Source organism: Nannobrachium achirus (genome assembly GCF_963921795.1).
Source record: "Nannobrachium achirus genome assembly, chromosome: 4".
NCBI lineage: Eukaryota > Metazoa > Chordata > Actinopteri > Myctophiformes > Myctophidae > Nannobrachium > Nannobrachium achirus.
The window spans coordinates 75,082,320-75,095,003 of record NC_137813.1 but is presented as its reverse complement, the minus strand read 5'-3'; the positions used below and the strand labels follow the sequence as shown (position 1 = coordinate 75,095,003).

General features: G+C 40.1%; 1 protein-coding gene across 1 annotated transcript in view; it reads left to right on the top strand.

Moving 5' to 3' along the window:
* fer1l6 (fer-1 like family member 6) overlaps window positions 1-12,684 on the top strand; it is a gene marked incomplete at its 3' end in the record, with an annotated part of 112,963 nt that overhangs the window by 39,201 nt on the left and 61,078 nt on the right. Inside the window, exons 13-18 of the mRNA XM_080723566.1 lie at window positions 325-444; window positions 2,765-2,917; window positions 4,484-4,661; window positions 8,912-9,036; window positions 10,556-10,690; window positions 12,134-12,310. Coding sequence (XP_080579692.1) covers window positions 325-444; window positions 2,765-2,917; window positions 4,484-4,661; window positions 8,912-9,036; window positions 10,556-10,690; window positions 12,134-12,310 — 888 coding nt within the window. The remainder of the gene's footprint in view (window positions 1-324; window positions 445-2,764; window positions 2,918-4,483; window positions 4,662-8,911; window positions 9,037-10,555; window positions 10,691-12,133; window positions 12,311-12,684) is intronic.

Sequence of the window (12,684 nt, the reverse complement as noted above, 5' to 3'; positions counted from 1 at the left end):
ATTCTTTAAATGCGGACCGGATAACATCACAGAGGCAGCGAGAGTGGGTAATGAGTGATTCTGGACTATAAATGACCATGAGTTCAAATAAATTGCGAATAATGGCCCAGACGTTTAAATGAACCTGGCGTTTATTTGAGACAGGCGTTTATATACGGTATATGCACACTCACTCCAGTCTGTGTGTGTGTGTGTGTGTGTGCGTGCGTGCGTGCGTGCGTGCGTGCGTGCGTGCGTGCGTGCGTGCGTGCGTGCGTGCGTGTGTGTGTGTGTGTGCGCGCGTGCGTGTGTGTGCCTGTGTGCGTGTGCGTGCGTGTGTTGTAGGAGAGTATGATTTCTGAAGGGAAAGCCTTGTCGGAGAGGAAGTTGAAAGTGGGTGGGGTCAAAGAGCTGCTAAAAGACACCAGCAGACTGGCTGGGAAACTACGCTTCCTAGTGGAGGAGGTAAGAATGACACCCTCTGCAATTTAACACACGGGTGACTAACCGGTCATTTTGGCTGATTTTGACACATACCAGTATGTACATATTCAAACTAGGTATGAACAATGGGACATGAAAGAAAAAAACAAAATAATAAATAAAATCCAAAAAACAATAGAGAGGAAAATGGGAAAAAAGAGGACCAAATGCATGAGATGAGTTTATATTATATTATATTATATTATATTATATTATATTATATTATATTATATAGATTCAGGAAATGCAGTGGAACCCAAGAGTGAAGCACTTCCTAAACAGCGTTAAAGTGCACCATACTCGTTTATCATGGCTTCCAGGATAAACCAGGGGTCTTCAACAGGGGGTCCGGGACCCCTAGGGGGTCCTCAGAGTTACTACAGGGGGTCCTCCAAATCTTTGTATGAAACATTTTTATATTAACCACCTGAACTCTAGCGTCCATATGCTGAGGACGGTAGCCAAAAATAGCAGATCTACAAGCTCACAACGCCTCACGCTTTCAGCAAAGAGCTTTGGTGTAGAGGGGAAAAAGAGCAGACTAAGTACAGAGTGAAAGGTCAAGTTTATTAAGTATTGACGGTTCAAGTGGTTAAATATCTGAAAACACAAATTGACATGAATCCAAAATTCACTGATGATTGTGCTGTCAAACAATGAAACTATATTGAATCTATGAACAGGTTTTGGGGGGGTCCCTGCTTCATCTATTTCAACTAAGGGGTCCTTGGCCTGAAAACGTTGAGGACCCCTGGTCTAGACTTTCAGATCTAGAATCTCCCCTGAGTGAGCGGACAGGCTCTATTAGCTGAGTGGAGAGTTAAAGGTATATTCAGCGATTGTATTTCATTCAAATAAAAATATAATTGGTACATTTTCCATTCATTCTCCTCACTAGAATGTGTGCTGACCATATAAGGACTTCCACCATGACCCGTGTTACGAGCATAGTTAGATTCGGTTTTCAGAGGTGGCCAGCCAGTCCTCGACCAATCAGGGTAGAGTATGGCCGTAGTTATGTTATGATGTTTAGTTATGATGGTCAAAATAAAAGTTTTGAGAAGCACAGTCGCTCTGAATTAAGAACGTCTGCTAAATAGAATTTAAACTACCGAACTCATAAAATGCCACAGTCTGGTAGTAAATCAATATCATACGGTACATATCCTGAAGCTGGGGACGTAGGCCTATTCAGTGATTGGGTCTAATGATCAAAACGAGAACATAATAATGGTGTAAAAAATCTATAAAAAACTAAACATCTCCACGCTGTAAGGCCAGTAAGGGACAAGATGACCCCACGGCCACTTTCATTATCACTGAATACACCTTTAACCATAACACGTTCTACAGGGCTAGTATAGAATCCCTTCTGAGATATGGTATGTCTAGCTGGTTTGGTAACCTGACTGTTAAATATAAGTCTCAAATAGCTAGGCTAGCGAATACGGCAGGGAAGATCATGGGTATGGCCACCCCCCCGATCACCCCCCAGGCCATCTATGAACAAGGAGTGTTAAGACAAGCTCGAAACATAGTGTCTGACCCCCTGCATGTACTAAACAGAGAGTACAAACTACTGCCATCTGGCAGAAGATATAGAACTCCAGAATGCCATTACAATAGATATAAGCACTCATTTGTTCCTATGTCAATTAAAATGTTAAACGATAGATTGAGTAGAGGCAATGTACGTTAGGTGTGGGTGCAGTGTGTCTTTTTCAGTTTTTTTGGTTATTTGTTATTTATCTTTTGTTTGTCTTAAGTGTTTTTATGTACAATGCAGATGTGGCTCTGTCTCCAAGCCACATTTCTCCTGAGGGAGACCAATGCAATTTAACCACTCACTAAACAACTTATACTAGACGTCTAAGTTTATACATATAAAATATGGTCTACCAGAGGTATAGATATGCAAGTCTAAGTTTATACTTGGGTCTAAATTTAGACGTCTAATAGACGTCTAAATTTAGACCTTAACGGCCGGCAAAAGTAGTGAAAAACTGACCTTAACGGCCGTCAAAAGTAGTGAAAAAAGTCTGGTGCTTGAGTTCTGTTCTGATGCTCTGCATTTTTTCACTACTTTTGACCCAGGTATAAACTTAGACGTGTATTAGATGCTAGTCTAAGTTTAGACGTCTAAAAACTTGCATATCTATACCTCTGGTAGACCATTTTCTATACGTATAAACGTAGACGTCTAGTATAAGTTTAGACGTATATTAGACGTCTAATATACCTAAAACTGTTTGCTGGGCTTGAACCTTGAACCTTGACCTCTGACCCCTCTGCGCCCCCACAGCCCCAGCACACGGTGCCTGACGTGTTTGTTTGGTTGCTAAGCAACAACAAGCGCGTGGCCTTCGCTCGCATCGCAGCGCGAGAGATCCTGTACTGCACTGTAGCAGAGGAGAGGGGCCGACACGCTGGCAAGATACTCACTCTGTTCATGAAGGTATGACTCACTCTGTTCAAGACTCACTCTGTTCATGAAAACTAAACAAAAACACTCGCACACTGTGGGCTCACATGCAAAAAAGTGCTTTATTGCACCATAAATGTTGTGACGTTTCGAGCAAAACTGCTCTTCTTCAGACTGAAGTTAGAATATAGCATTTAAAACACTTACAATATCTTCCTTTGAGAGAAAGTTCATATTTTCAACCCATGGGGGGAGCCATTGCACTGTTCGTCGCAAGCAGTGATGACGTATTAGATGCTTTTTGGCTGGTCGGGCACATTTAAAATGGCGGTATAAACAAGTTTTAAATGTTGAATTAAACACTTTACAGGCACGGCAACACATCGTACTTGATATGAACGGAACAGAAAAGCACCACACTACTAACTACAGTTAATCTGAGCATCAAGACAATGTTTTAAATGTTGTAAAGAGAACGTTGTTCTGACATTCCATATTAACCCTATGGGCCCGACTATCCAAAAAGCATCTACTACGTCATCACTGCTTGCGGGCTTGCGGTGCGGTGGACACTGCAATGGCTCCCCCCATGGGTTGAAAATATGAACTTTTTTCTCTCAAAGGAAGCTATTGTAAGTGTGTTAACTCATTCACTGCTTTGCCACAAGTTTCCTGTGTTATTTCAGTACTGTTTAAAAAAAAAAAAAAAAAGTATTAGGCATGATCACAATCGCGAAATTGCATGTTTAGCCCCATAACAAACACATCTTTCAAAATGGCAGCCATGTTTGTTTACATTTGAAGACTTTGAAGGCTTCTATCTCATGAATGCCTGAACGGATTTCCATGCAGATTTTTTTGTTTGAAAGCTGTGAAAAAGTACTACACATACTGTATGGTGCATGATCTAGGCATGGGCGTGCACGATCCGTGCACTAAAAATTGATCCGTGCACTAGAAATGTAGGAACTTGGCAGTGAGAAACTTGGGGACCATTTTGAAAAAGGCAATGAATGAGTTAACCCTCTAAGGCCCAAATATAGAAATACTTGAAATGAAAAATTGAAACAAATCAGATGGTGTTGTAGGAGTCTATAGCCAAGTTTTATAGCCATAAATAATAAATCATGCTCTAATTTACATATGGGGGATATTTTTCACAATAATAACATATGTACATGTTCTAGACATTCTAATGATTACCAAAAAAAATAGTACAGGCATTTTACTTATGTTTTTGTGAGGAATAGCTTCCATGAAAAAGTGAGATGTTGTTCGTCAAAACTCAGGAATGTCAGCGGGTGTGGCGGGTGTGAATGTCAGCCCCTGTGGGGGGTATTTATATGCAAATATTGCGGCCAATGGCATTGTAATACTAAACAATAGAATCCAATGGTGATGTTTAGGTGGTAGGGGGAGCTAAAATAAAATGATTTAAACCTTTTTTTGGATAAAATACAAACGTTGTAATATTACAACAGTGGGCCTTAGAGGGTTAAATGGTATATTTTGGTTAAAGAGGGTTATTATAACATATTAAGGCCTACATGGCTTACTAGCCAGGGATCCTTTTAACTTCTCCCCACCACTGGGGGGCAGCAGCCTCCAGGGAAGCGTGTGTCCGGCTGGCAGGTCAGCTGTAAGCTAGACGTCTTCCTGTGGCTGGGGACCCAGGCTGACTCCGCCCACATGCTGGACGACCTGCCTGGGGGTTTCACACCGGCACCCCACGACGCCGCCGAGCAAGGCAGCCCACCTACACACCTGCTGCACACAGGTACACAACATGTGCTACACACAATGTAACACTGTTACTGAACGCACACTGTCACAATGTAGAGCTATTTAACACTGTTACTGAACAAACACTCTATAGCAATGATTACTATCACAATATATAGCTATTTTACACTGTTACTGAACAAACACTATATAGCAATGATTACTGTCACAATATAGAGCTATTTAACACTGTTACTGAACAAACTCTATAGTAATGATTACTGTCATAATATAGAGCTATTAACACTGTTACTGAACAAAAACTCTATAGCAATGATTACTGTCACCATATAGAGCTATTTAACACTGTTACTGAACACTCTATAGCAATGATTACTGTCACAATATAGAGCTATTTAACATTGTTACTGAACAAACACTCTATAGCAATGATTACTGTCACAATATAGAGCTATTTAAAACTGTTACTGAACACTCTATAGCAATGATTACTGTCACGATATAGAGCTATTTAACACTGTTACTGATCACACACTCTATAGCAATGATTACTGTCACAATATAGAGATATTTAACACTGTTACTGAACAAACTCTATAGTAATGATTACTGTCATAATATAGAGCTATTAACACTGTTACTGAACAAACACTCTATAGCAATGATAACTGTCACAATATAGAGCTATTTAAACACTGTTACTGAACACACACACTCTATAGCAATGATTACTGTCACAATATAGAGCTATTTAACACTGTTACTGAACAAAATCTATAGCAATGATTACTGTCACAATATAGAGCTATTTAACACTGTTACTGAACACACTCTATAGCAATGATCTATAGATGTTAGAACAATGTTCTAGAACAACAGACAATAGAACCCCCGCTGGCAGCAGGGGAGGAGGTGTTGCTCTCCTGGGCCAAAAAGGGAGAGAATTTACCTGTCAATTTGACTGATAAATGCAGTCAGAGTGGTAGTGATTTTTTTTCAGTCACCCAAGTGTTAACTCTAATTATTACCCGGCTTGTTTGAATGCTTGATTCTGATTGGTCAAGCGCTGAAATCAGAGGTCCGATATTCCCTGATAACAGACCGCTCCGCTCTATAACAGACCACTGCCTAATAGGCTATTATCACGGAGCGGGGCGGGACTTCCGCTTTTACGGCAAACGGGCAGCCCGACTTCCGCCGCCGTCCTGCAATATAAGAAGCTGAGCTGCCAGCCTGGTCGTTTTTGGTGCGGCTCTAACTCTATGGTGCGGCTACTACGACAGCCGTTTATTAGTTATTTCTCTGCGTTTCCATTATTCCAAACATTCAAAGTTGATAATAAGTTGATAGGATCGATCTGCGCCGGCTAGACTGAGAGGAGAGAACGAGAGAGGAGAGGGCCGAGGGAGGAAGGCAGAGCTCGGTGTGTGTGTGTGTGTGCACTGCATGTGCAGTGATGGAAAAAGTAATCAAGTAAAAGTATCAATACTGCAATACTGCTATGCGACGCGCTGTGACTGAGCTTGTAAATCAGCTATTTTCATTTAAGGTTACCCTTAATGCTTTATAATATTACCGGGTATATATTTGTTTAAAGTTAAAGGTGTAAGGCTAGCTTTACACCTAACAACTTTGATAAGATTTTGGACAGATTTGGAAAGATTTCCCAAAGACTACCCTGTCACACTAAGATTTGAAAAAGACTCTCAAAAAACTTTATTTTTTATAAGATTTCAGTTGTTAGATGTGAGATGTCTCTAAAGATTTTGTAAAGACTGGTTCAAGATTCCCTTTTATTTGCTGAAATATGCCTATAGCCTTGTGTTCCTATAAAAATTATAATATTATAAAGCATTAAGGCTAACCATAAATGAAAATAGCCAATTTACAAGCTCAGTCACAGCGTGTCGCATAGCAGTATTGCAGTTTTTGATACTTTTACTTGATTACTTTTCACTGCACATGCAGTACACACACACACCGAGCTCCGCCTTCCTCCCTCGGCCCTCTCATCTCTCGTTCTCTCCTCTCAGTCTAGCCGGCGCAGATCGATCCTATCAACTTATTATCAACGTTGAATGTTTGGAATAATGGAAATGCAGAGAAATAACTAATAAAGGGCTGTCGTAGTAGCCGCACCATAGAGTTAGAGCCGCTCCAAAAACGACCAGGCTGGCAGCTCAGCTTCTTATATTAGCTGGAGAGGAACTGGTAAAGTTCGTGCACTTGGTGAAAAGTTTTTGATTTTTGGTATGGTGTTAGGTATGGGTATAAGGTTTTCAAAAACCATCGCAAACAAGTTGGGCACGCCCCCTAGTGGTCGGTCTGCAATGAATTCAATAGTAGATTGGTCCGTACATGGTTGAAACCCCAAATAATTGATAAAAGAGATTTTTCAATGGATTCTGTTACTATTAGGTATGATGAACAACATATTAAAAGTTTAGGAAAAAATAACTACCAGAAAGGCATCATTGTCAAGATGGCGTCCACGATGGCTGCCGGGAGCTAAAAATGCCTATTTAATGTGTAAAAATTCATATAAAATATGCACTTAGTAAATAGCTTTTACATTTTGACATGGTGTTAGGTATGGGTATAAGGTTTTCAAAAACTATCTCAAACAAGTTGGGCTCACCCCCTAGTGGTCTACAATAATACTGACCTATCTAATATCTGATTCATTGCAAACAGACCACTAGGGGGCGAGCCCAACTTGTTTGCGATGGTTTTTGAAAACCTTATAGCCATACCTAACACCATACCAAAAATCAAAAACTTTTCACCAAGTGCAGATTTATTATGAATTTTTACACATTAAAACCCAGTTTATAGGCATTTTTAGCTCCCGGCAGCCATCGTGGACACCATCTTGAAAATGACACCTTTCCGGTAGTTATTTTTTCATAAACTTTTAGTATGTTGTTCATCATACCCAATAGTAACAGAATCCATTGAAAAATCTATTTTATCAATTATTTGGGGTTTCAACCATATACTGACGTATATAATATTTGATTCATTGCAAACAGACCACTAGGGGGCGTGCCCAACTTGTTTGCGATGGTTTCTGAAAACCTTATACCCATACCTAACACCATACCAAAAATCAAAAACTTTTCACCAAGTGCAGATTTATTATGAATTTTTACACATTAAAACCCAGTTTATAGGCATTCTCAGCTCCCGGCAGCCATCGTGGACGCCATCTTGAAAATGACACCTTTCCGGTAGTTATTTTTTCATAAACTTTTAGTATGTTGTTCATCATACCCAATAGTAACAGAATCCATTGAAAAATCTCTTTTATCAATTATTTGGGGTTTCAACCATATACTGACGTATATAATATTTGATTCATTGCAAACAGACCACTAGGGGGCGTGCCCAACTTGTTTGCGATGGTTTTTGAAAACCTTATACCCATACCTAACACCATACCAAAAATCTAAAACTTTTCACCAAGTGCACGAAATTGCTGATTTCTGACCAGTTCCTCTCCAGCTATATTGCAGGACGGCGGCGGAAGTCGGGCTGCCGTAAAAGCGGAAGTCCCGCACCGCCCTGTGATAATAGCCTATCAAAAACTCAGAGCACCTGCTGCAGTCAAGCTGCACTGCGTGAATCTTGTGCTGTATCCAACATGTCAGCCATGTAAACACACACAGCGACATTTAGAACTAAACGTTGCTCTCAAGAATGTTTTTTTTTAATATTTTAAGCGAGAAATAGATGACGTAGTATCTGAAAATGGATTCTATCTAATCACCACTTCCTTGTTTTCCAAGGCGACCGTGTCGCGCTAGGGGGACGCCCAGCACGACACTTGTGGAGCACTTCCGGCCGTCTGTAAACAAGGAAATACTTTTTTTGTTTTTAGTTTTGAGTCGAATCATTAATTTTATTTAGTAGCCGGGTAATAAGCGGGATAATGAATGGCTCCTTGGTGAATGACGATATATAACATCCCAGTCTGTCGGTCTGTTATATTTCGTCATTCGCCGCGGAGCCATTCATTATCCCTTACTTAACTGTAACCCTTACAGAGTAGCAGAGCTACCAGTTGAGGTGTCACATGTACCAGGCTCTAGTTAACTCTAGTTAACTCTAGTTAACTCTAACCCTTACAGAGCAGCAGAGCTACCAGTTGAGGTGTCACATGTACCAGGCTCTATGTAACTCTAGTTAACTCTATGTAACTCTAGTTAACTCTAGTTAACTCTAGTTAACTCTATGTAACTCTATTTAACTCTAGTTAACTCTACTTAACTCTAACCCTTACAGAGCAGCAGAGCTACCAGTTGAGGTGTCACATGTACCAGGCTCGAGGCCTCATGGCAGCAGACAGCTCAGGACTGTCCGACCCGTTTGCCAGGGTGTCCTTTATGTCCCACAGCCAGACCACCACCGTAAGGACCTTTGACCTTTTACCAAAAAATCACCTACTATACATTAGTATTACCTAGAACAGGGGTCTTCAAAGTGGGTGACGGGGCACCCTGGGGTGCCGCAACGGCAGTCCAGGGGTGCCGCGAGATCATTTGATAATTTGGAATTTATTTGGACACTTATATTCAGTATCATTTTAAACTTGAAGTACAAAGTTATTTTCAGTCAGTTCTAACCAAAATGGCTGTTATCTCAACATTTTCCTCGCAACATAATCACTAAAATATCGTCACTGTCGGGCAGAAACCTTGTATCTCCAAGTTTCAAATGTGTACGTCTTTTGGTAAAGCAAAGCCATCAGCCATGCTTCTTCATACAAGACTGTCGCACAAAACTAGTGAAAACAGCCGATGTACAAGCATACAACGCCTCGCAATGCGAGGCGTTGTGTTCTTGTAGATCGGCTGTTTTCACTAGTTTAGTAAATTTTATAGATGATAAAAACAAAACAAACGGTTTTGGACATACAAGGTTTCCACCCGACACCGACAATATGCTATAAATATAAGGTGCTGGGAGTGAAAATTATAATGTAGGGGTGCCTCGGAATAAAAATATATTTATGGGGTGCCCTGAGAAAAAAGTTTGGGAACCCCTGACCTAGTATACTTTAACTCTCGCTCTGGTCCAAAGCATTAGAAGAAGTTCTCCTCAACACTATGTCACTAATGATCCGCTGCGCACCCTCGTGTCTGTTGTAAAAAATAAATAAAATTATTTTTCGCTGCTCACCAAAACAAAGACGGCTTTTGAGAGTTGAACGCCTACTTTCCACCTCACGTCTAAAATACACTTTTTGGACGGAAAAGAAAACATTCCACCAGAAGGTGAAAATCAGGCCAATGGACGTCTCTATTGACAAGACCAGTAGAGGGCGCTGTGGAGTAGCTAAAACCTCCGCTGAAATATTTTCTTTTCCTTCCATAAAGTGTATTTTAGACGTGAGGTGGGGGCTCAAGAGTTTCGCCAATAAGGAAAGTATAGGCTTTCACCTAAGGGTGGGCGATATCGAAAAATACAATATCATGATATTTTCCCAAGCTGTATCACGATACATGATTTTATCACGATTCTTTTTCACGTTGGTTTTTATGGTTATTTTTCAAGTTACTTGACAAAAACTAGACTCTCTGGGTTCCTTTTGAGAGGTCTAAATTGAACTTTACAAGTATGTAACTCTGACAGTATACAAATTAAACCAAATGAACCATTACGGGTCCATTTGGTTTCATAATTATCACCATATCGCCCACCCCTACTATCACCTCCATGAAACACTCTTTGTTTTGGTGAGTAGCGAAACTGTATTTTATATTTTTACTACAGACGAGAGGACCAGAGCTATTTGCTCTCTCTCTCTCTCTCTCTCTCTCTCTCTCTCTCTCTCCCATTCATTCTCTCTCTCTCTCTTCCTCTCTCTCTCTTTCTCTCTCTCTCTCTCTCTCTCTCTCCCATTCATTCTCTATGTCTCTCTCTCAGATCATCAGTCAGACTCTCAGTCCAACATGGAACCAGTGTCTGGTGATGGACAGGCTGCTGCTGACTGGAAGCCCCGCCCACCTGAAGGAAGAACCTCCCCGTATCGTCATAGAGCTCTACGATGATGACGCTCTGGTAATTATTATATGTATAATAATAATACTATAAAGTATATATATATATATATATATATATATATATATATATATATATATATATATATATATATATATATATATATATATATACAATTTTTAATCTAATTAATTACAGGCTCTGTGATAAATTAATCGCAGTTAATCACATTTTAATCGCACATCGATATTTGACCTGAGAAGCATTTTTTTTCTAATAAAATACATTTTGTTGTACGAGTGAATCAACGAGTGATCGGTCGCTCTGATCGGCTACTTCTCCCTTTGCGTTTGTTGTCTCTTCTTGGTTGGTGCATCGCTATTATCGATATGCCCGAAACTGAAGGTTCTGTGGTGCAAAAAATATATAAGTGAAGCGGTGATTTTTTCCAGATCTATGTTTTTTATTCTATGTGTTCTAGATCTGTAAATTCTATGTGTTCTAGATCTATAATGTTTATGTGTTCTAGTTCTATATTACTCATGTGCTCCAAAATATGTGTAGCGTTTGCGTTATGGAGAAAGTAACTAACTGGTGCGTGTATGAGAATATGTAGGAGCAGCCAATGAAGGAGTGCAGCGTCTTGAGACAGACGGTGTTGATAAAATGTGTAGAAGGATTGCTTTGCTATAATCGTGAATATAGTTGATCAGTAAAAATAGACCTACATCATATTTTGAAATGAAAGTAGCATCACTACCAATAGTATATTTATGATCAATAAAAAATATTTTACATAAAAATTAGGTACCATGAATCCCCTGTGCTCATTAAAGAACCTCCACCGTTTAATTACCGGGTGCACAATTGAAACGAGCAATTAAACGAGCAATTAAACGCCGTCCATCATATAAACTGACACAAAATGTTGATTTATTCATTCTGATCTTTTTGAAAAATAGGAATAAAGGCCTTCCTTCTTATACACGCCTCCTTTCAATAAAAGCCTGGTGCCCGCTACTGTTGAGACAAATAAGAGCCCGGGTTACTATAAGGGGATTTACGGTAAATAGAAATATGGGGATTATGTATGCGTTTATAAGTATTGTGTGCAACATTTGGGTGTGTGCGTTTTGTGTTAAACTCCTCATTGATTTGAGGGAGGTTGGCAACTGTGCTTGCTTTCCACATAGTTATCCCGTACCCATTGGAAGATGAGACAGTTACAACATGTATCGAGTGTGACCCAAGTAGCCTAACGGTGGACACAATAATTACACGCGAACAGAAACCAATAGGCCAGGGGTCTTCCACGTTTTCAGGCCAAGGACCCCTTAGCTGAGAGACAGATGAAGAAAGGGACCCTCACAACCTTTTCGTAGATTCCATAGTTTTGTCGTTTTGCAGCACAATCATCAGTGTATTTTGGATTCATGTCAACAGTGTTCAGTAGTGTGTTCAGTGTTAACAGTGTGTTCAGTACTAACAGTGTACTGTGTTCAGGGGAAGTCAGAGTACCTGGGCTCCACGCTGGCGGTCCCAGAGGTCCGGCTGCTTGGACAGGAGGCGTCGGCCCCTAGTGTTCAGGAGGTGTACACTCCTCCTCAGCTCCACTACAGTCCTCTGTTCTGTGGAGGAATGTCTGGAGGAGACCTGCTGGCTGCCTTCGAACTGCTGCAGGTTAGCATCTATATCTATTAGGGCTGTAACGATATAGTAAAAGTATCAAAATATTGTTTTTAACTTAAAAAAAATCAAAGTATATCGAAATGAAAACAGATAAAATCGAAACGTATAGTTTTATTTTTTATCGTATCGAATCGGCAGTACAAAGAATCGATTGTATCGATGCTACCTACTTGGGCATTGTATTTAGCATTTTTAAGAAGAGAAAATGAAAAGGAGGGGTTTAATTACTTTTCCTTTCCATAATAGCTACACTGGTCTATCGATAAATGTGTGTAATCTGGCAGATGTATTTGGCAGATAATCACTGTGTTTACTTATTTATATCAATAATAATACACGTTTCCCTTAAAAACCTGCACTAGCCA